Raw genomic sequence first — 24,692 nt, forward strand, 5'->3', positions numbered from 1 at the left:
TTCACTGGCTCTGCGTCATGATGGCATGTCATGTCGTCGCCTTCCGGTTCTCCAGGAGTGAGCGTGCGAACTTCTCCAAACTCTCTGCCAGCTGCTTGGCAGTCGACCCCAAGCGAGAGGTATCGAAGTAACGTGCGTTGTGAGCATTCTGTCGCAGCACCGAACGTGTCTGGTATTCCGATAACCACAGGCGAGCTGGGCGTTTTGACGAATGGGTGGAGGCATAAACTCTAGCTGATGAAGGAACTATAGCGTAGATGTACGTGAGTGGGCCTGATCGGTCCGCACGGTCCAGCCACCTGTTGGCGCAGAGCTTAACCAGCCGAACAAAGTGCTAATATTGCTCTAACCAAGTGCAAAACATTTTAAACATTTATAAACATGTGTTAACGATTACACTCCTGAAAAAAATTTACACCAGCAGCAAAGAAGAATACATTTCGTTACTGCTACTGTGTGTGGTTGAGCTCTGTGCCACCAGGTGGCTGCTCCGGGCAGACCATTCACATTAGTGCTTCTGCTCATCCCGTGAAACAGCATGGGCAAAGTGCCAGGCCCCGTCTCCTTGCACTTGCATTTACCCGAATTCCAGACTCGTGAAACGCTATTGTGGTAGTAATCCTCCAGTGTAAAGTGACTGCCGCAAACACGCAAATCCTGGCGCCGATCGGATAGCGACAGTCCGATGCATTGCAGCCAGTCCACTCGTCCGCTGCCTTGCAGAGGGACACGATGTTGCAGCTTGACATATTTCCAGTCACTACATTTGCAGCCCACAACGCAACAAAGTCGAATCATGGTGCCCGTGAGAAGACTGAGACCGACTCTGACTGCGGAGCTCTCGTGGAAGTGCTTAAGTGTAGTGAGAAATTGTTCTTGTGCATTCTATTTCTATTACTTTCTTTTTATAGAAACAAATGAACTAACATTCCAACTATTACGAACAACATTTCTTCACCATAAAGTTGGAAAAATTATTGATGAAGCGCCCTGGGCAACCAATCAGATAGCCCACCCTACTAACGTCATTGGGGTAAATTACATCAAATGGGTAGCTTGAAATTCAGCCGAGCAGTCTGCTGTGATCGGCAGAGACGTAAATTTTTTTAAAACCTTATAATAAATTACATGCTTTATGCGGAGCACTTGGATGCATCAATTAATGATCAGAAGGACCTACTCTAACGACTCAGTACATTTGTATAAAATCGTCAAAATTGTTTCAGGGCCCTTTTAATTGCTTTGGAATATGTCGACACAGCCAACACAAGTCCAGTCAAGCTGAAAGTCAAGCAGGCCACATGGCAGAGCGTGCAGCAAATGCAGTGGCTGTGTGATGTGGAGGCACGAAAACCAGTTGTGTGTAATTGCTGCTCTCATGTAAGTTTGAACCAAGCACCACAGTGAGGAAAGGTGTGGCCATGGACGGTACGAACAACAACAAACTTGGCAAGCACTGTCACCAAAGACTGCTGTCTAGTCAACGGATTGAGAGTAGCTTTGTGTAATTATGCATTGTGATGTATTTCAATGTCAGTAAAGTGATAATTATATAGCAACAGTGACAGAAGATGAAATCCTTTTTGTTGAGCAATGAAGAAATGTTCAGTCGAAACCCACAACAAGGAAATCACCAGGGAAAGCAAAAAAATTAGCTCTGGCAGGAAATTTGTTGGCACAAGAAGACTGAAAAATGACTTGCAACACAAATATCTATTGCCAAAAGTTGGTAAGCTTACTTTGCCAAGCCTTGCCTTGCAGCAACTTGACAGCTCTACCTTCACACTGCAAGAAGCGGTCCAATGCCACATTGCTATCGAAAAAGGAACGCATTGTGTCGAAGGTGTCAAACACATCCTGTGGATTCGTCTTCTTCTCGTGATGTTTTGGTCCTTGGTGGTCCTTGGCATCGTCAGCTCCACACGTTACTTACAATGGCGTCGTCGGTCGTCTCCTCGTGAAGAAAGCGTCTTGCCGGTTGGGCTAGTTGGGAACTCGCCAGTTGGTGAGGGGTGTTTTCAAGTGTATGCATGCAAGGGTTTGTGCGTTAATGTAGGAGTGCAAAATTGTGCCCAATTAATTCAATATGAAAGCATCTGCATCCACATGAACAAACTCGTTGGCGCAAAGGCCATCTGGAATTTTGTTTTCCACGGTGCAAAGTTCACCCCACGCGTTCGTCATCGATGGCGGTACTGTACCGACAGCATGTATGCATCAATCAATCAATCTTTATTTTGCATTCATTCATTTACAAAAAATGAACACTGGGACAAGAACTAAAAGCTGCTTTTTTGCGGCTTGACAAGGTTCTTGCCCGTATGCATGACAACGGGGACATAAAAAAAAAATAAAGTTTGTACACTTTAGTGTAATATGCAATGTACAAATGTATTAGTGAGAATGTGTAAGGCGAAATGTACAGTCAGTGATACAAAGCAGTGTGTTTAGTCAGTACAAGTGACATATATGAATGTACAGTATATAACAGATATACATAATTATTTTCAATTGCTGAAAAATTTATCATATAACATTCTCTTAACATACGAAAACATAGATGGCAAATAAAGGTGTGTATAAATGTCTTGCAGGTTACATCTTATATGCAAAAATCTCATCAAAGCGTAAAACCACTCAATAACGAAGGTAAGTAGTGACTTCCCCTAGCCAAAGAAACATTTAAAAATAATTACTCAGTTTGAATTAGGAAGTCTCATATTGTTTTCCTAGTAATGTCAGTTATCTCGACACCGTTTTCATGAAGGTTATTTAATAAGAATGGGACGCGATTCGATAAACAATTTGATCCATAATTTATACGGGAGAGTGGTAGCAGCCATCTTTCTTTTCCTAATGTTATAGTATGTATCTGTTGGTTCTGTTAGGTTGCACAACCCGAAGAACGCTTCATCATTATACTTAAAGTACCTCTGGTATTTTAGGGCAAGGTTAACTTCATATAAACTTGCTAGACAAATGATATTGAATTTCGAAAATAGTTCAGATGTATGTGCATCGAATGGCGCGTTTTCGATATGACAGCCTTTTTTTGTGGCAGTAATAATTTACTGGATGTTTTGCTTTGACATGGTACCCCATACAAGGTGGCAATACATTAAATGAGATGAGAATAGTGCATTATAAAGAATCAGCTTAACTTTAGATGGTATCCAAAGCACGCCACAAGCTTTGGCTAAATGGGGTGAAATAAGTTCTACATGTTAATTAAAATTTTGATTAAATATAACACCCAAAGTTTTGACCTTAGGAACAAGTTCAATTACTTCAGAGCCAACCTGCAACAGTATGTCTTCACTCAGATGTTTTTGTGGAGGTGCAAAAATAACAGCTTTTGTTTTTGTTGCATTTAATTTGAGAGCATTGACCTTGCTCCATTTGGCCAATTGTTTCAGTGTCACATTGGCCAACAACGAGAGAGCGCCGATATTACGACATTGAAAAAAAAAAAGGCTGGTGTCATCTGTATAAATGATGAAGTTCGCGTCATTAGAAATGTTGACAATGTTAATATATATAGTATACAGTACTGGCCCTAGTATACTTCCTTGGGAAATGCCCTGTGTAATTTCTCGGAGACGTGAGTCTTCTGATAAAATTGAAATGAGTTGTTTTCTGTGGTTAAGATAAGATTGTAAAAGTTTGAGGGAAATGCCCCGAAACCCATAATGCTCAAGTTTAGTAAGCAAAATCTGATGATTTAGCTTATCAAATGCTTCAGAGTAGTCCACAAAAATTCCTAGCGTTAGTTCTTTATCTTGAAAACCATTTAAAATGAACTTTCTTTGGAGTTAGAAGAGCCAATTTAGTTGACATTCCCGCACGGAACCCAAATTGTTTATTTGATATGATGAAATGTTTATCGCAAAATGACTTTAACCTTTTACAAATAACTTTTTCTAGTCCCTTGGATAGGACAGGCAGCACTGAGACTGGCCTGTAATTCGACAGCATATTTTTGTCACCGGACTTGAATAAAACTGTAACTTTCGCATGTTGCATATTTTCAGGAAAAATTCCAGTTGACAGTGATAGGTTAAAAATATGAGTAAGTACTGGTAGCAAGAGATCAAGCACAAACTTAAGTCTTATTTGAAGCCCGTTCGCATCATGGGACTTACTATTTTTTAATGACATGAATATAGTGTAAACTTCATGTGGATCTGTGGGTTTAAGAAAAGCTGTACGTGCGTTGCATGTGCCCAAATAGTTGGTTACTGCTGTGTCGTGAGTACTTTTTTCCAGACTGGTGAAATAATGATAGTCAGTTTGAGATTAGGGACTTGACCTCGCTGTTATTTTGCGGCCCAGTTTAGGCGACTATAGCAAAGTGTAGGACGAGCCCACACCTGCTGTATCGGCCAATAACCAGAAATGAGGCACGCATATGGGTTCCGCGAAGAGGGGACGCGGGCAACACTCACGCGTGAAGAGAAAGCGGATTAGTAGCTGCACCGTAGAAAAGGCACTAGAACTGCACCCCCGCTCGGAACAAAAGGGTAGAAGGCTCGAGCTGAAGGGGAGAGTTCGGGGAGACGAGCGTGAAGATGAAAGTAGTGGGGTGCTTGAGGTCACCGCCACCACTAATGCCCATGCGCTCCCCAAATGTCCCGTCGACCGTCTCGGTCACGGAAATTGAGCGACGCGACACTGCCCAGCTGGTTTGATGTTTGGCATCCGCGTGCACCTGCTAAGGATTCCCGTGAAAATGGTGGTAGCTTTACCACTTAGCCGGCTACGGCCGAGGAATGCTTTTGTGTGCGATTGCCATCGGGTCCCAATTATGGTGTTTGTGTTTCAAGCGAACCGGCACACAGCTGCACGGGAGACAGATTTCTCAGTACTGGCAGGGTAGCCCGCTCTCCGGCGGATATGCAGTTAATAATCCGCGATTTCACGGAGCATTCTCGGCAGCTTGCATGGCGGCCGTTTGCAGGTGAAAAGAGGGAAGACATCAGGGGCCAATACTTGCAGCCCAACGTAGGGGAGAGGAAGGTGGCACGTGTGTTTGAGAAATCCTATCCCCTGGTGTGTTCTAAAGAGTGCCACTGTTTCCACCAATGCTGTGTGCGGCACGAAGGTGGTTGTGCTATTGGTTAGAATGATGTGAACTCGCATATGTGATTGGCTGGTTTGCGAATCCTTTGTACAACTGAGGGCTTAAAAAGTCATGTTTGGTTGTGTGGGGGAGAGCGGAGCTTCGGGCTTGGACTCGAACAGACGCTTCGGCGTTTGAATAAAACGTCACTTCGTCAGACAACGGCTCTTCCTTCGCGCTGTCACCATGCACTCGAATCATTGAGGGGCGCCGACTTCGGACCTTCAACACCTTCCCTCCTTGACCACCATTGAAGCTACGAGAGGACAAAGGGAAAGGAAATGAACTATGATTAAACACATTTGCTAATTCTTTGCCTCTTACCGTTCTATCCTCAACTACAAGTTTAAAGTCAACACTATTGTGGACATAGGAATACAGAAGCTTTTTAATTTCGTGCCATAATAGACTGTTCCGATTACTCACCTCTTGAAATAGGTTCTCGTAATACCGCTTTTTCGCATTTCGTGCAAATTTTGTAACATAGTTGCAGTATTTCCTAAAGCCTGCAAGATCATCAGGGTTCATTGTTCTGACAAACTTGTGATACAGTGAATCCTTCTCAAGGATCATCCTAAGGCATTCATCATTAAACCACAGTTTCCGTTTTCTAGTTGACTTTCTTACTCTTCTATATTTAAAGGAGTTGTCATACGCTTCCTTAAGGGAGCGCATGAGTTTATCATATGCATCATCAGCGTCCTGACATAGAAGCACCGAACTCTAATCAATATTAATTTTTTTACCAGAATGTGTTTAGTGTGTTGTAATTAATTTCCCGGAAAACAAATGACTGAGACTGATGCACTGGTCTTGAAGCCTGATGAAGCTTACAGAACATGTATATCGGCAAATGATTGCTCATATCAGCCATAATCACTCCCGATTTGGTGATATCTTCAGAACACTTACACACGTAAGTTCTGTAATAACATTCCTGCAGTAAAAAGAGTGGAGGAGTAGTTGTAGTTCTTGGGACTGCGAAGTACTTTGTAAAAGATTAACGTTGAAATCACCACCAACGGAAAGGTTCATGTCGTTTAGACACACGAAACTGAGAATCCTTTCAAAGAAAAAAGTAAAGTTATCAATCTTTTCATCAGGTGGGCGATATGCAACCACAAAAACATATTTTTTTTACTGCAAGCTTAAAACGTCATAATCTGGAGTAGAGAAATCGGGGCTCAAGGTGCAAGAAAACTAATTCGATACTAACTGCAGCCCACCGCCTCCGCAATGGGAAGACCTGTTTAAGAAAAAAGATTGATATCCAGGCAGGTGAGGTACACCACTCTCTCGCTTGTACCAAGTCTCAGTTAGCATGATCACGTTAAATTGAAAACAACATTTGCTTAAAGACATGGAAAGCTCATCGCACTTGTTCTTTTCAGATTGCGCATTCAGATGCAAGAACTTCAAGTAGTTGCAGTCGTGCGGCACTACAATGTCACCGGGTGTATCTATTTATAAACAAAATATAATATTAACGCGAACAAAAACGCTAGCTAACGGTGGTGGCATGTTGCTTTTTTTTCCAAGTCTGGTTCACACGAAATACGCAGGACATGTGATGTGTCTGTCTGACGTGCGAAAATCTTTCCATTCTTAGCCCATGCGAAACGCCAGTTTACTTCTTTTTGCCTAGTAATGGCCATGCCTAGCAGCTTCTTGAGCTGCGGGCAGAGGTACTCATTTATGTAGACAGACTGGTTAGCAGGAAATCTGATCTCATTTGTAGTGAGCCTGTGCTTCCTGGCCTTATTAAGGACTACATCGCGTTTAGGCTTGCTGTGGAAAACCACCACTATGTTGTGATCAGAGTCAGAATTTAGCGCTGGAATTCAGTGGCAGACTTCAATGAACTCTTTTTTTATTATCTCCGCGGCAACCTCGCCAACTTTTCCAAGTATGCTTACGAGGCTCTCGGACCTCTCCTGCAGAATTCCCTTCACTTCAGTATTTTTGTTTTTGGAATACTGTTCTTGTGCCACAATTTTCATGGCATTTTCCTGCACTTTCCTTTTCAACGCCTCAATTTCTTGCTTTAGCACCTGTTGTGTTTCTTTCAGTGCCACATTCTTGTTCCTTGCTTCACTGAATTCTTTCTTTAGAGCCTCGAATTCTTTGTTTATAAAGTCCATGCTGTTCTTCAGCTCTCTTAATTCTTTGCGAAATTCGCGCTTCAGGTCAGGAATTTCAGTGGTCATAATGCAAACGTCAAAATCAGGACAGAAAATAGTCAACACAACGAGGTAGCAGAGGCAGCAAGGTACTTAGCAAGGCACTTTGAAAAGAATCAGAAAAATTGAAAAGAATCCGGAAAACAAAAGGTGCACCCGAAATTTCTAGTGCACCTTGGGGCAAATTCAGTGCCACTGGATCAATGCACCATGCCTGCCAAGTGGCAATGAAGCTGGTAGGTTTAAAATGATTTGCAATCACAGCCGGGCAGGTTTCACTGTACCATTTCCAAGCATTTCCCATTTCCACCATTTCCAACTCATATAAGTACCCCGGCATTCGCCTTACACCTAACCTGTCATGGTCTGCGCACATCGAAAAAATAACTGCTAAAGCCTCACATATGCTCAGTTATCTTAAATGTAATCTGCGCGAAACTTCTGCCCTCACCAGACATATTGCCTATCAGACATTCGTAAGGCCACAATTGGTATTCGCTGCCCCTGTCTGGTCACCTCGTCAAGCTTACCTAATCGCGACTCTCGAGTCAGTCCAAAACCGCGCCACCCGCTTCATTGTCAGAGGTTATCACCGCGACTCTAGCGTGACTAGCATTAAGTCATCTTTATCCCTCTCATCTTTTGAATCGCGAAGAACGATAGCATTGCTTCGTCTATTTCACAAAATAGTCCACAGCATGCGCCCGTCCACCCTGCCGCTCACTCGTCCATCTCATACATCTCGGCGACTGCATAATCATATCAGTTTCCAGCATATCTTTGGCCGAACCAATGCTTTCAATTCTTCCACGTTACCATGTGCCATTCAGCATTGGAATAACCTACCAAACGGCATAGTTGACATTCTTGACCCTGTATCCTTCAAAACATGCTTATACATATTATTTCCATAATTCATCACAATTAAACCATACTGCGCATCTAAGTAAATACTTATAGCGAAGTTGTGTAGTTTTCTTTTTTTAAATGTTTGTTTTGTATTGCGTTAACATTGTTAGAGATTTGTTCTTTCATCTTCACCAGCTACCATTTGTATAATTTCTTTGTGCTCCTTTTTTGCTACTTCACACAGTCATTTTGTTTCATTTATAGCATTATTTATATTGTTACACGCGAAGGAGCGTCGTTCTCTTCTTTTCCCCACTCGGGACGGCAAGCATGTTCACCAGTCTTCGTTTTCCTCATGCGTAACAATATTGTTAAATATTTGTTTTTTGATGTTTACTCACTAACAATGTATAATTTATTTGTAATCCTTTCTTTTTGCTAATTTCCTGTATCCTCCCCTCATGCAATACTCCTTCGGGAGCCTGTGAGGTAACTGAATGAATGAATGAATGAATGAATAAACAAACAAACAAACAAAATAAACAAATAAATAAATAGTCTTGTTTTTCGAAATTGTAGCCAGCGAGTTGCACGCAATTCCAAATTTGTCAGCTGCCTCTATCTTCTGCCTGTGCTTTTCAACCGGGGCAATAATTGCAGCCTTATCTTGTGGCATCAAAAATGTCTGCTCTTTGGCTGGAGGTGGCATCTTGACAGGCTGGCAAAGCAAACAGTCCAATCACCATACGTTCATAGCTGACGCATCTTAGTACTATCGCACACACTGATGACACTGCGTGCACACGATCACGTGCGTGGTACATGAAGTGCAAAGTGCCATCATAGTCTTCAAGTGTGGATGTGTTCAGCACTTATGGGTCAGCATGCCACGCAGGTGTCCTGCTCCGCATGAGCCCATGCCCTGATGTCACACAGGATATATAAATGTGCCCACTGCAAGGCCACCTCCTCTTTGTTTTTGTCTTTTTCTTGGCGTTTATTCGTATTACATTTCAGGTCAGGAGACTGTGCAGTGCACACCCATTGCTAAGGATATATCAGAGTCATCATCATCATCACTGTTGCCAGGTGCAACTGCTTCACTTCTTGCTGTCCTTTTTTTTTTAAGCAAAAATGGTGGTGGCCACGCAAGTATGCTGTGGCGGTAGTTTACACAATTAGAGGGCACAACCAATGCATTTGAGCAGTTTTAGACACTGTTGGTGTTACACAAGTAGATATGTGGCGGTTCCAGAAAATTTCGTTAATGCAAGATTGCTGTCAAAAAAAGTTTCATTGTCGCAAGATATGGAATGCATTGACTCGTATGGGCGTTCGCGAGGGATTCAAAAATATTTTGTTGTAGGAAGAATTTCATTGCTTCAGGATATTGTTGTTGCTGGTGTTGACTGTACACTGTTTGTGAAGCTGGCCGGTATTCTGGTGTTGAGGATGCGTATTCAGCATGAAAACGAATGCAAATTAGTTTTATGAACTCATTTATCTGGAAATGGTTTGAAGTAATGCGATTACATTGTTTTGTTTGACAGCAAAGAAATGAAATTCAAACAGAATGCTGTTCATTCGAAAATAGTTTCATTTGCTGTGACACACAGATTGACTTCTCACTGTCACACCAATATGTTGCTTTGTAAATTAAGTTTAATGTGAAGGTAGATGACATACTCTGCGAGGTCAAACACTGTGGCTACTATGTGGGAAGGCGGAGGCAGCACACGATGCGAAACATCATCACAATATTTGACACTGAATGTGTCAAATACTAATGTGACTGCAGAACTTCTAATTAAATCCTCGTATGGTTTCTTTTACATATGTAGGGAGAGGAGAGGGCTTGCAGCTTTTTGCAGTTGTGTGGCGTACTTTTCCACAATGAGCCAACTTATTACTCAAGCATCCTGTTGCATTGTGCTGCCATTGTGCGATCTGCCTTCTAATAATTCTTTTGTAGCATCACCATAGCATTAATATTTTCTTTGTCCTTGTGATTGCTGAACAGAGCACTTGCGTTCCAGGCCATGGGTTGCTCATTTGTGATGACCATGCGTGGCCGTGGCTGGAGAGAGAAGCTGGCTGAGACAAGTGACCGCCATGGGGGACAGATGGACCGTGCGGTCACCATTCGGCTGGACGGACCAGGTCTGTGGAGGACTATATGCAGTCATTGTAAATGCCTAAGTCGTGTTCATCACCATAACTGGCCTTTTTTATGTTTATTACAGGGCAATGGCCTCTTTCAAAAATCTCCAGTTACCCCTGTCTTGCACCTGCGTAACTATGAGTTAAGGCTGTTAGTGTGATAAAGAGTCCTAGCCAGTGCTAAGAGTAATAGGCATTATGTTAAGAGACAAGAAGACAGCGATATGGGTTTAGGTCAGGTGTGTTTAGCGATCAGGTGTAGCTGGTGCTATAGTCCAGATTAAGAGAAAATGGTGAGTTTGAGTAGATCATGCAGTTAGGATTATAAGCAGTGGTGTGCATCCATCTAACAGAAATTATGCCTGTGGTAGTGAAATGCTGTCTTGGGGACAGCATAAAACCAAGTGACATGAGGCTGGGTAAAGTGTTTTTTGTTTATATATATAAACAACACTAGCATATGTACACTTCAGGATAAATACCTCTCGTATAGTGGTCTATATATAGAGTCCACATATCGAACACTTTCTATATCACCTGGAAAATCGCATGCATATTTAATTTTTTATTTCAAGCAAGGTCAAACGTAAAATAAAGATGTCAAACTCTGCCACCCCAGACCACGTGTGCTCTGTTGACAGGCGGTGAACTTTCCTTCAACACCCTCGAAGATAGCGGTGGCGCAATGGGCGTTCCCGACTGCTGCACACCATAGCTGCATACATCGATCGCGCCGAGGGCACCATTTGAACGTCGCTGCGTACACACACAGTGGCTTGGCTAGTTCGACAAAATCGACTCATTGTATTTGTTGCACTGACGCCTCCTCGGTGCCGCACTCTGCCCCTGCCGCGCCTCGCGAGGACCAGTGGTTTGCATCCACAATGACGCAGGACAGCGCGCACTCACTGGGCTCACTCATAGACGCCTTTGCAGACGCCACATAATACTTTGTTATCAACAGTGTTTCAAAATGCTTCGACTGACGAGCGTGGAGATTGCAGCAGAAGTAGCGACAAAATGAAGACACTACCGAGGTTGATCCCACAAGCGCTGATGTTGCCCTGCTCCCGACTTTAACTGAGGCTTCCTTTGGCCTTTCTACGCCGCTGGTCTATTGCTTGTGGATCGTTTAGACTATGCTGAGGACTCTTTGTTTAAGCACGTGGCTGCCAATAAGAAGTAGGCTACACTGCTGCAATACTTTCAGCCAAATAAATAAATACTTTGTGTGAAGCTTTGAGTGTTTACTGCGCCACAGTTGAGGCGTGATCGGGGATCGTTGTTCTAAGCGTGCGATTAGCCTAGACCGCACCAGCTTCGCACGGCGGACGAGATCGGCGTTGCCTAGGCTAATTGTGTGCGGCGCAATCAACCTCGCTCCCGGCAGACAAAGTCAGTGCGGCCAAGTCCAATTGCATGTGGCGCAACCGAATGCACGCTCTGAAGAACGGTACCCGATCATGCCCTTTGTTAATTGATTAATTTTCTGAAGCTTTTTATGCATTCTTTTGTTATTTTATGTATTCTGGCTATATCGAACTATTTGGCGATCACTGCACTGTTCGATACATCGAGGTTCGACTGTACACACACACACACACACAGACCCACTTGCGACCACATTTCATTGCATTTACAATTTTGCAACCCTGCCTGTTGAAGCTGCATCCAGATATAACGAACATTTTCAAAAGCACTGCACTGTTATAATGAATACGTCAAAGCCAGTCGTTGTAAAAGGAGGCTGCATGTGAAGCACAAAAGCACGACTGAACCAGGTGCTCGTTTTTGCACAGTTCTCTGTGCAACACTGCATGTATCATGTTATGCACACTGTTTGGACGATTTTGAAGAGTCTGAACCAAGGCCCACTCAGGCGTTGCTATCAGATGTTCAAGTAGCCCGAGTCGGCCTGCATGCAGCACAACGCACAGCTGCTCTGCAAAGTTGAAAAGTGTTGGCATTTACGGTTCGTCAATGCTTCATTTACATTGTTGCTGATAGCAGTTTGTGATGGGGTTGTACCTTTTGAAATTTGCACTTTTTCGGCTGAAACGACATATAAAAACGCAACTTCGTGGCTGTCGGCGCACATGTGGCCAAAGCTACAGCCGAATCATATTGTGACATAGTGACAGTGAACTCAGTGTTAAAAACTGAGTTACAAGTTTAACTCTTTGTTGAACAAACTTGTGACCAGAAAAACAAGTAACACTCAAGCACAATGATATCGGCGATTAGAGTTGATCGTAGAAAATCTTGTCTGCAGGTCAAACATGTCGGCCTTTACACGTGGCTGGTCGAAGGGTCCAGCATAATTGCTGGTGCCTGTGTGCCTTCCAGAAAGTACTACACAATTCATGTTGCGCATGCAATCAGATTACACAAAGTTTGGTGAGAACATACACAACAGACAGAATCAAGCATAACATTCAAGTTCCAAATAATTCCGGCCTGTCATGCGCTGAGCAATAACATTAAGGTGTTAGCGGGTGAAATGTAGTTCCTGAGAAAAGGATAAGGAAGTACATGTGTCAGTATGCAGAATCCACTCATGTCCTGTTGATGGCACAATATATCCCAAGCTCTTGAAGAAAAAATGATGGCAGATGTGCTGTACTTTTGAAATGGCAGTGGGCTGGAACCGGCCGATCACCATTTCGAAAGGACCGTAACACTGCATTTCATTCTTTAATGAAAACTTGCTGTTAGATATAGAAAAGTGCCAGGAGCAAAAATAAAGATAGTTAAAATCCTATTTTCAAACCAAAGTTGTGTCGAATCGTAACTGCCAATGGCCTGATACATTTTGCAGAACTGTCAAATTCGTTATAAGCGGGTTCAAGTGTATACCAGATTTTTAAAAATTGCCTGTGGAAAGTAGCACATTTCTAGTCTTTGAACTGGATTGCTAGAAGACGCGGACATTACTCGTACGATGAATCAAACTATATAATTGAATAATTAACAAATTTTGTTAATTATGTTGTTAGCTGATTATATTGTGGCACATATTATTGCAATTTGCAGATTGTAGCCACTGCATTTGCAAGGCATATTTATTCGGAACAAATTCTGAATATGGCACTGGTTTGAAATATGCACCATCAGAATTGTGGTGAAATTGTAGTGCTGTTCCACTTACTATTTTCCTAAAACATTTTATGATTGAATTGCAAAAATGCTTGGAATGTCAAAGTATTTTGTTGTGCACTTGAAATACCGGAACTGGTGTAATTCTTAGAATTTGTGCCTTTCGAATTCACTGACTGCAATTTGCAACTTGAAATACGTACCATAAAATCGTTTGTTTAGAATCATTTGCGATATTTTGGTAATTAGTCGCCTGTGAATTGCAATTTATTGTTTAAACATAAGGAGCCAAGTAAAGCATAAGGGAAAATATTTGCAGTTTTTAGTGGAAATGTAGAAATATCAGCTAAAGGGAAACAATTTCCACTGGCTCCCACCAGTGGCAAGCAGTTTTTTCATCCACTTTTATTTCCCTTTAGTTTATCATTTCTACACTTCAATTAATGCTACAAATAACTTACCCTATGCATTGCTTGGCTTTATTATCTGTTAGTTTGTTACGGCTGTGTCTAACAAAAATAGGGCCCGTTGGTTCCCCTCCTCCTTGTTCATTTTTGTGCTAGTAATGTCTGCTTCTCCTGAGTAATTCAGCTTAAGAACAATAATGTGCTACCTTTTTCAGGCAATTTTTTAAATAAATTCTGTACAGTGCAAAGAGAAATGCCCAATAGATTGGACGTGATGATAATGTTGATGACGTGGTTGCTCATGGTCACATTGATCTCACTGCCTGTTATGCGCAGACCCGGCATATGTGACAACAGCCATGTGCATGGTGCAAGTGGCACTGGTGGTGCTGAAGGAGAAGGAGATGATGATTGTCAAGTGAGTGTCTCGCTGCCTCCTTCCTCCTTGCTATGGTTGGCGACCACCTAAAAATGGACTGCTGTCCAGCAAATATACTAAAGCAAGGTTTGGGTACAGGTTAGTTGGTATTCCATGGTATCAATCGTCCCTTACAGTGCATACATTCGCAAACAATTTGTACCCTTTACTCATAACATTGTCTATGCCATTCCACTTTCATGCGAAAGAACATATGTTGGTCAAACCGGCAGATGCATCAATGAGAGATTAAAAGAGCATCGATATAACATCACTAGGGTAAGCTCGGGTCATTTGGGTATTCACTGCCAAGATTGCTCCTGCAAGCCCATGTTTGAAAGCACTTCTATTCTGTACAAGGCTCATAGCAGGATGACGAGGGAGATTGTGGAGGCCTACGAGATTGCAAAATTAGAGCAAAAGTGCATAAGCAAGCCTTTGGTGTCGCTATCTGAAAAGGAGATACGATTCCTTGGTTTATGTTTGTGACCATTGCAGTACATGTTTTCCCCATGCCTTGCGCACGTGTACGGTTCATCCAAATGCACCACTGAATGTTCTTTTTTACTGTTACATTTGTTTCCACTCGCACGGTATATATTTATCGATGCGTGCGAAAATGAAATATATAGCTGAAAGTGAAGCGTTGTGTCTGTGTATCTGTTTCTTTCTACGTCCTCGTTCAGTCGCACTTATACGCTCTACCATGGATTCTAACCAACTAGCCCGCCAACATGTTTTAGCCAATCCTCAAAAGTGTCCTCTTGCACCAGCCATCTCGCTTATGCAAAGCATAGCACAACAATGGCTGGATCGATGTTGTTTATTTTGTTATAATCCATAGATTGTGCTGCACATCAAAAAATTCTCTGAATTTTTGTTCAGACCTGCATTATTTTATTGTTTAAAAATTACTATGGGGTATTATGTAGTGCAGTATGGTTACATGTATATATAACCTTGAGCAAAAAATTATAAAAGTACTTAAAAAGTTCAACACTCTTGATGTAAATATGACATCTCAGCAAACATGGAAAGCAAGTTGAGCTTGTTAGCGTGTTTCATCACTGTGCTAGGGTTTTTACAAGCAGGGAACTTGTGTCGAGAAACAAAAGGGTTCACAGTCGCTTTAGCATACACTAAATATGATGAAGTCGAAAGGCTACACATTCACGAGACATTTGATAAATTATTTGACATTCTGATTCAAATTCCTTGTTACTTCCTATTACTCATTTTCTCCTACCAAAAGCTGTGCGTTCGAGTGTCTTAATTAACTCTATCTTAACTCTTGCATTACTGTGAGAAAATGGTAGTTTTTTATAAGTCCCGGGAAAAATTATTTACCACTACAAATAATACAGTCGCCGACCGTTTATTCGGACCTCACGGGGACTGCGAAAATGTCAGAATAAACAGGTGTCCGAAAAAGCAGATTAAGAAAAAAAATCCTTTATTTCTACACACTTATTCATGCTCGGCAGTAGGCTTGAAGAAATGTGAATGTGCCGTTGCACGCTGTTCTGTTTACGGGCAATCAGACAAGCCTGAATCTCAGAGATGGCTGTACGGCCACTATAGGCGGCTGAAAGCACAGTCACTGCTGGTACACGCTCCGCATGCGACGGCAGCGTAGCACATGGTGCGTCATCTTTCGACTCAGAGTCATCATCCGGCGGTGCAGCAGAAACCTGACGAATGATCTCGCCCTCGTCGAGTTCTGCGCATGTCAGTACAGCAGTGTCAGCACCTGTGAAACTGTCAAATGAGACGGTGTCCGGAATCTCAGTGCAACCACTGCGCAGGTCTCGGCAGAACCTTTTCCGCGTCAGTAGGGAGCACATTGGAAGGCGACAAATCTTAGGCCTCCCGGCACCCGCTTGCCAGAATTCCCCAGCGCAGTCTGCGCGGGCACTGTCGGCGCCATTAGACACTTTATTTCAGTATGCCATATAGGATCACCGGAACCTCGACACAGCACACAAGGCAAACACCACCATGCCAACACCAGTCGCACAAACAAAAAACGTGGCCTACTCGCAGCGTCATGCACGAAGAAACAAATCAGCTGCTGGATTGTCTTGACATGGCTTACTAAGCTGAAACCGGAACTGCTGTAGAACCACTCTGTCAAACCAGGCAGAAACGATGATCCAGCAGAACTTTTTGTTGGGCTAGTTGGTGCATGTTACTGAAGTACTAAAGTGCCAAACAGGCGACACAAGAAGAGACACAGATCGTGTCTTGTCCGTGTCTCTTCTTGTGTCGTCTGTTTGGCGCTTTAGTACTTCAGAAACGATGATGATGAGCGGGGATTTGCAGTAGCGCCACCTTGTGGGGCAGCAAGGAGGCTCCATTCAGAACAAAAATGGCGTTCAGCAAATCGAACCTTGCACCGGTCAGAGTCGGTGCATGGTGCTCTCGAGGTTGCAAGGTGTCCGAACTTTCAGCAGTTGTTATACATTATGGTCTATGGGGAGAATGGCGGTGCCGCGGAGCAGACCGAATAATCGAGCATGTCCGAATTTTTGGACTCCGGAAAATCAGTCGACGACTGTATTTCAGGACCCATTGCAGCATAGCATATTGTGCATAATGAAATGCTCTTTCCAAAATCACACATGGCCCGGAAAATCTCGACTGTCTAGCACTGACAACCGCTGGGCAGGAAGAGAACGGCTGGTGACAAGGGGGTGATGCCTTGGCTTGCAGCGACCACTTGTGCAGTGATGTCACCGCCCTAAAGCACCCAACAAGTACCAGCAACTGCAATATGAACCCCACAACATGGCTCTGTGCTGAGATGATGTATCTTGGATCTCACTTTAGACCCACTAGGCTTCAAAGAAAACATAAGTGCAGAAACAGAAAAATGCTGCATTTTGCTACGCCAATTTTTGAAGCAATTTCGTGCTGACAAATTGAGCAATCATGGAGGGAATCCTGCTAAATGAGAGGGGATCTTTTTGGCTTAACAAAATTAACAATAGCAACCCTAAAATTTAGGCGGGACCCTTAAACGCAGAATTCAAATTAGCCTGCTCAAACCATCCGCATTGCTATGCAACTTTCCCTTCTTATATCTAACGGAGAAGTTGTACTCTTGGAGAACGAGGCTCCATCAGAGCAAGCAGCCATTTCTGTAGAACATTTGATTGAGCCACGTCGGAGGACAGTGGTCGGTCTCAAAGATGAACCTCGCTCTGTACAAGTAACACGACAACTTCTGGGCTGCCCAAACCAAACAAGCGCATTCCTTCTCTGAAGCACTGTAGGCTTCCTCTCTTATAATTAGTTTACGGCTGGCATAGAGGATAGGATGTTCCTCATTATTGTCGCCAACCTGACCAAGTACCACGCCCATCCCTCTGTCGCTTGCGTCGCACTGAACTATGAATTCTTTTGTGTAGTCTGGCACGCAAAGCACAGGACGTGAAACCAATAGCGTTTTCAAACTTTGGAAAGCGTTCTCTTTGTCCTTATCACAGTGTACGCTATTCGGTGCTCCCTTTCGGAGGGCGTCCGTTAAAGGACTTGCTATTTGCGAGTAATTCGGAATGTACCGTTGATAGTACCCCACAAGTCCCAAAAATGAACGTATGTCTGTCTTCGTGCGCAACTGTGAAAATTCTCCAATCGTAGCTGTTTTCAGCTCAGCATGCCGTCTCGTGTCCCGACTGACAACATGGCCCAGATAAGTAACCTGCGAGCAGCCAAACCTACACTTTTCCACTTTCATCGTTATGCCCGCTTCCCTCAACCGTGAGAACACCTGTTTGAGGTGCGATATGTGCTGTTCCCAGCTGTCCTAAAAAATTGCTAAATCATCAAGATATGGCAAGGCGAACTACTGCAAGTCTTTCAGGATAATATCCATTAACTTAGAGAAGCTAAATGGCGCGTTCTTCAGCCCGAAGCTGAGTGCGAGAGGGCGAAAAGTTCCTGCAGGTGAGCTAAATGCGGCATAGCGGCTGGCACTTTTTGAAAGAGGAACTTGCCAGTGTCCCCGCACGAGGTCTATAGTTGAAATGTATTTAGCAGCGCTAACGCATTCAATTCATTCCTCAGTGTTGGGTATCGGGTACACCTAATCCCTAGTGATGGCATTTAACTTCCTGTAATCAACGCACAGACGAGGGTCCTTGTTAGGAGTTTCTACACGTATTAGCGATGACGTATAGTCACTCTCAGTGGGCTCAATAACTCCCAACTCTAGCATGCGCTGTATCTCTGCCTCCATAATCTCTCTCTATCTTGGAGACACCCTGTAAGGCTTTGATCTTACTGGTTCGGTTGATGTCAGCTCTATTTCATGCGTTATTAGTTCGGTTCTACCTGGCCGATTGCTGAATCTGTCGAGATATTCCCCTGAAAGCCCTCTTAGCTCATCTAGCTGCTCGGGTCTAAGAGAGTGCGAGCTTACTGAATCTTTTACCACTTCTTTCAGGCTGATTTCAGAGTTGGAAGTCACCTTACATTCATTAAACTCGGTGCTAGTGCCATTCTGCTCTTTGATGGTATAGTTAACGACTCCGCTCCGCTCTGTATACGGCTTCATCAAATTGCAATGATATATCCTCACCTCCTTCCTGCGACCGGGCATTTTCAGAGCATAATTAGTATGTGAAAGTTTGTGCAACACTTTAACGGGCCCGTCCCAGTGAACTTCAAGCTTGTTCTTTCTTGAAGGTTTGAGGATCATTACCTGGTCTCGGGCGTTAAACGTACGAAGCCTCGCACTCTTGTCGTAATAGAATTCGGCTTTCTTTTGAGCTGCTCCCATGTTCTTTGCGACCAGTTCTTGGGTTGCACTTAGCCGTTCCAGCAGATTTAGCACGTATTCTACCACTGTTGGACTCTCTCCTCTTTCCTCCCACATCTCTCTTAACATTCTCAGTGGAGAACAGAGTGTCCTCCCATACACTAGTTCTGCTGGCGAGAACCCTGTAGCCTCATGAGGAACCGTTCGCAAAGCAAACAAAGTGGCTGGAAGACAATTCTCCCAATCCTCCTTGTGTTCGTAACAGAGCACCCGCAAAACTCGCTTAAGCACTGAATGCCACCTCTCTACACTATTTGATTGAGGGTGATAGATCGAATTGTGTATCAACTTTACCCCGCACTTTTGCAAGAATGTGGAAGTCAGTGCACTGGTGAATACTAACCCTTGATCTGCCTGAATTTCGGCTGGAAACCCAACTCGTGCAAATAATGTCAAAAGCGCGTCTACTACTTCGGTGTGTGTGTGTGTGTGTGTGTGTGTGTGTGTGTGTGTGTGTGTGTGTGTGTGTGTGTGTGTGTGTGTGTGTGTGTGTGTGTGTGTGTGTGTGTGTGTGTGTGTGTGTGTGTGTGTGTGTGTGTGTGTGTGTGTGTGTGTGCGCGCGAAAACTTTTATTGTAATGAGGTCCGGAGGCTCGACCTCCCACTTTGGCACTGTCAGGCCAAGCCTTTCAGCGACATTATGAGCCATCTGGACGGCCCTTAGTTGGTCCTGAAACAATGGGCTTTGAATCCTTTTCTCCCACTGTGTCCATTCTTTAACGAGGTTGGGGAGAGTCGCGGGACACCCCGCCAGCATATGTCTGATTACAATGATGTCATTACAATCGTTGCAGTCCATCTTAATCTGCCTGCGTCTCTGGATATATTTTATTAATTCAGTGGAGCTGAGCTCTCTCAGAGGGATTGCTTCTGGAAACTTTGTAGCCGGACACAGCATGGTAAAGAGTACCTGTAACCAGATTTCATTTTTAGTAGAGGCCCTACCGTGTTTATCACAAGTCGTCTGAAAGGTTCTGTTATTAAGGGCATTACCTTTAGTGGAGCTTTCCATGTTTCTCCTGGTTTGCCCGAGCGCTGGCAGGCGTCGCATGATCTTGCAAAGTTTTTTACGTCTTTAGAATAGAATTAGAATATGCATCCCCCATCTGGAGCCCACGTCAAGCATATCTAATCACTGCATTGGAAGCTGTGCAGAATCGTGCTGCCCGATTCATTCATTCCTCATACTCATATGACGTCAGTGTTTCATCCTTGAAAGCTACATCCGGACTGTCACCCCTCTCTTTTCGTCGTCGCATTGCTAGCCTCACCCTTTATCACAAATTCTTTTATTCTCCTCTCAATCAAGCACCGTATATGGCCGCCGCATCACGCATATCTCACCGCACCAGTCATCCCCTTCAAGTTGCCCGCCCACTATCACGTACTACTATGTTTTCAGCTTCGTTATTTCTTCGAGCAGCCACGGACTGGAACGGCCTATCCCATGACATCGTCGCCATCGCTTCAACACCTGCTTTTCAAGAACGCGTAACAGATCACCTTCAATGTTAAATCACCATCGCTGTTTGTTTTCCTCACTACAAATGTAATCCCACCCCTTATGTAACACCACCTGAAATGGGGGCCTTTAAGGAATAAAACTGAACTGAACTGAAACAGTCAGGCCAGTAGCATTCCATAAGCAATCTTTCCTTTGATTTGTTTATGCCTAAGTGGCCGGACCACCCATTTCCATGACAGAGACTGAAAAGGTAATTCCTGTACTTAGTAGGTACGACTAACTGATCTAGAATCCTGCCCTTTCGGCTTCCGTAGTGCCGATACAACAATCCTCCTCTCTCGTGTATCGTCACGTTGCGCCTAGCAATGCCTTCTTTAGATGTGTGATGTAATTTAGCTAAGCTGTCATCATTCTTTTGCTCGGCTGCCAGTGACTCTGTCCACACGTAAGAGCTGATCAAAGTTCTTGGAGGCCGGTGATAATAACGACCCTGTCTCGCTTGCGATTGCATCAGCTGGCTCTTCCTGCAGGCATGAACTTTGGCACCCTAGTGATACGCTCTCATAGAGCTGGTCAGCTGGCAGGCTTTCCTCAACTGTTTTTTTCGTCCCTCGTGCCTAGCTCGGATTCGGTTACTGAAGTTACCTCCTTTGCTACTTCCACTGGAGCAGCTTGTGCATTTTCAGCCGAAAGCGACGCGATTTTATGAGCTTGGCCTCGCGTCAATGCCTGTACTACGCCCTTTCCCAGTTTAAGCCCTTTGTCACGTAGTAACTGATCCGAACGATTCGAAAAAATGTAGGGGTACTGCAGTGACAAAAATTTGGAAGCTGCAGCCTCGGTCACTAGCTCCCCTGACGGTCCACTGATTTTCACTTTGGCCATGGGCAGACACACCTGTGCTCTTCTACAACCTGTTTGATCCATGCTACTTCTCCGGTGAAGTCATCTACCGTCACGTAAGACGGATGGACAATGTCCATAGTGGCGGCACTGTCTCGCAGCACCTGGCATGGTTTACCATTAACTTGCAGGTCGCGAAGATATGGGCTTAAAAGTTCCATATTCTCGTCTTTTTCATCTACGTAGAAAAAAATTACGCTAGGCTTTTTGCAGTTTACAGCAATATGTCCCAGTTTGTGGCACTTATAGCAGCGGGATCGGTCTGAAAGATTCGAATTTTCTTTTCTGCTCTTTTGGTACTGTTTCCCCGTTTGATTTCTCCTCACTCTTTTCTGTGGGCTTTTTCTCCACGTCTACAGGTTAGTGTGCGAACCCTTTTTGAATGGAAATGGTTTTCACGGTCCATTTCGATCATCCCAATTTCCGTCCTCGGCGTTCAGCTTTCTACGCGTTGCATACTCTTTGGCTAATTCAGCCGCCCTTTCCACAGTGTTTACATTCCCTCTGTCTTGCACCCACAGTTTCACAGCTTGAGGATTGCTTTTGTAGAACTGCTCTAGACACATGCATTCAATGATCATGTCTCTGCTGTCGTATGCTTCCGTGCGTTTCAGCCACTCAACTAGGTTTGCCTTTAAGCTATATGCAAACTCCGGATATTCCTCACTATCCTTCTTGCTTGTGCTTCTAAACCTCTGCCGAAAAGCTTCGGCTGAAAGGCGGTACTTTTTTAAAATACTAGCCTTAACTTTCGCATAATCATACGCATCCTCTGCACTGAGTCTGGCGATTACTTCCGCCGCCTCACACGGCAACATAGACAGCAACCGCTGTGGCCATGTACTTGGACCGAAGTTCATCTTCTCGCAAGTCCTTTCTAAATGAACAAGCCTATGTTGTTCTCGACCTCAAATGGCTTTACCAGCCTGTCCATGCGGTATGATTCTGCCTCACTTGATCGTCCCAGAGCCCCTTCACTTGCTTGAGACAACTCCAAACGTTTGCTTTCAAGTTCAAGTTGCATTTTTCTTAATTCGCGATCTTTCCCGCGTTCCTCTCTCTCTCTGTCCCATTCTTCTCTGTCCCGTTCTTCTCTTTCTCTGTCTCCTTTCTCTCTTTTCTTGAGAAGTTCCAACCCCATTTCAATTTCTTCGTCACTGGCCTGTTCAGAAATTAGCTGCAATAATTCCGATTTTAGCATTTCCTTGCGTACCTCTAGGCCCAGTTCCTCACCAACAATCAACAATTCATCTCTCAGCAGTGTCCTTAACTCCATGATTTCTGCTTTACTGCCTTGGCCCTGCTCGCGAAACCTACCTAGGAAAACACAACCTAGCTGATAATCAACAATCTAGCTTCCCTACTGTTCTAAACAGAACAACCACAAAATGAAGCCTAGAGAGTCAAAGCAAGAACCAAGCACTCACCGCAGACACAGCACCACTTCGCAAAGTCCGTCCCACTGCTGCCACTAGTTGCAAGGTTTGGAGTCGGGCATGAAATTGATGGTAGCTGGCCCATGTCGTCCAGCTTATCCATGCAGAGGACGTTGTTGAAGGGAAGGACTGCTTCTCCTCGAGAATGAGGAATATGAGTTTATTTACAGTATCTACATAAGGACGTTGCAGTTCATCAGTCTAGCATAACTGCGAGAGAGAGCAAAATCAGCAGCCGCACAACAGCTGCTTATAAACTCTCTGTCCTCCCTAGATCCCTAGGTGAGGGAAAAATGGCAGTTCACCGCTAATTCGTAGCGTCCATCATCCTAGTCGACCCGCCTTTTAGGGGGAGGGTTACACACACTTCCACACAGGTTTTACTGACCAAGCCGAGGTGAGTGGGTTCTTGGAGACACAGGGCTTGGCCCGGGCAGGCGCCTCTTCATCCCAGTGTTGACCCCGCAGACAATGGCCACCGCGTCCGTTCATGACTTCTAAGCCCCGTGAGACGACCGTGCAAAATATCTTCCAGGGACTCCCCTGCTTCAAACAGCGGACACAGCAAATCCACGAACAATGCTTGGTCTGCCGACCGCATTTAGTCATAGCAGCGCCGAAGGGGTGTTGACGCAGCACATCATCATCCCTACGAAACGAGTCACCGCGGCAGGTGGTGAAGGCTTCCATAGTCTCTTCAGTGAAGCTCGCCACACTCGCAGCTGCAGCTGGCTGAGAAAACTTCGCATGTTGGCACCTCTGCCGGCCGTTCCTAACAAGACACGCTCTAATTATTTCAGGGATTGCTTTTGCATCTGGGGCGAAAAACAATATGCATGTTATTTTTTTATAACAAGCAAAGAGTACAGATTAGATAAATAAAGTGCTTCAGGCAAAAATCTTAACAAAATCTCCTGCACGCCCCAAACAAACATATGTGTATTGCAGTGGACGCGAATGTTTCATTTGCTTCTTTTCAAGAGTGGTCGATCGCTACGCCACCGCTACTAACAATGCAGCTGGAGCCAGGGAGAGTGCTGCCCGATGCACTGCTCCTTGTAGTACACTGTACCTTTAGTGGCAGCATCTGCCTCAGCAGAGCTTATGGGAAAGTTAATGCGTTGAACACGCAGCATCTCATGGTAGAGGCATGGTAGAGGCATGGCATATCTATAATGGTGGAAGTGCGTGCATGAGTCAGCCTTCGATTACTTTACATAATGATTACTTTACATAAGAGATTAAATGCTTTAATAGCTATCTCTCACGTAGACCGGCACATGTACCCGACTGACACGTGGTGATACCATTCCAGAGCTTGCACAGATGAGTTTTGTGTCTTCTCTTCTTTTCGCCTCAGTGCTCCCTTCAGTTGATAGTCTGCGTTCGTGTAGTCCACTTCTCTTCTCTTGTGTCCTGTCTGCATGCCTCACCTTTTTTGCATAATAAATACTTCATGAGCGTCTTCCACAGGAAGAGTCTCTTGCACTTTCTTGGGCCCTTACCATTGCAAGAAAGCATGATCAAGTGACAAGAGAAGCGAGAGAACTTGCACGACATGAAGCACAAGTGCATCACGTTAAAGACACAAATACAAGAAAAAAGCACTGTGGCACATGCACACTCTATAAGACGCAAACTGAAAGTTGTCGAGCTTTGAAAGAGCAAAAATGTTATCCATTGTGCTTCTTTGGAACATCTCGCAAATAGCTCTCACTGCAAAGCTAAGACACATTAGTGTCACAGATGTGAAAAGATTGGCCATTTGGAAAAGGTGGGCAAGTCTCTCACAAAGTCTGTAAAATAAATTTAGCATGTCACGGAAAACGATGTACAGC

The 24,692-nt window shown here is 44.1% G+C and overlaps 1 protein-coding gene across 3 annotated transcripts in view; it reads left to right on the plus strand.

Moving 5' to 3' along the window:
- LOC142587287 (saccharopine dehydrogenase-like oxidoreductase) overlaps positions 1–24,692 on the plus strand; it is a 277,502-nt gene that overhangs the window by 243,153 nt on the left and 9,657 nt on the right. For all 3 annotated transcript variants that reach the window (XM_075698167.1, XM_075698166.1, XM_075698165.1), the window contains 2 exons: positions 10,185–10,308; positions 14,148–14,229. In XM_075698167.1, coding sequence (XP_075554282.1) covers positions 10,185–10,308; positions 14,148–14,229 — 206 coding nt within the window. The remainder of the gene's footprint in view (positions 1–10,184; positions 10,309–14,147; positions 14,230–24,692) is intronic.

This window comes from Dermacentor variabilis, chromosome 7 (genome assembly GCF_050947875.1).
Source record: "Dermacentor variabilis isolate Ectoservices chromosome 7, ASM5094787v1, whole genome shotgun sequence".
Lineage (NCBI taxonomy): Eukaryota > Metazoa > Arthropoda > Arachnida > Ixodida > Ixodidae > Dermacentor > Dermacentor variabilis.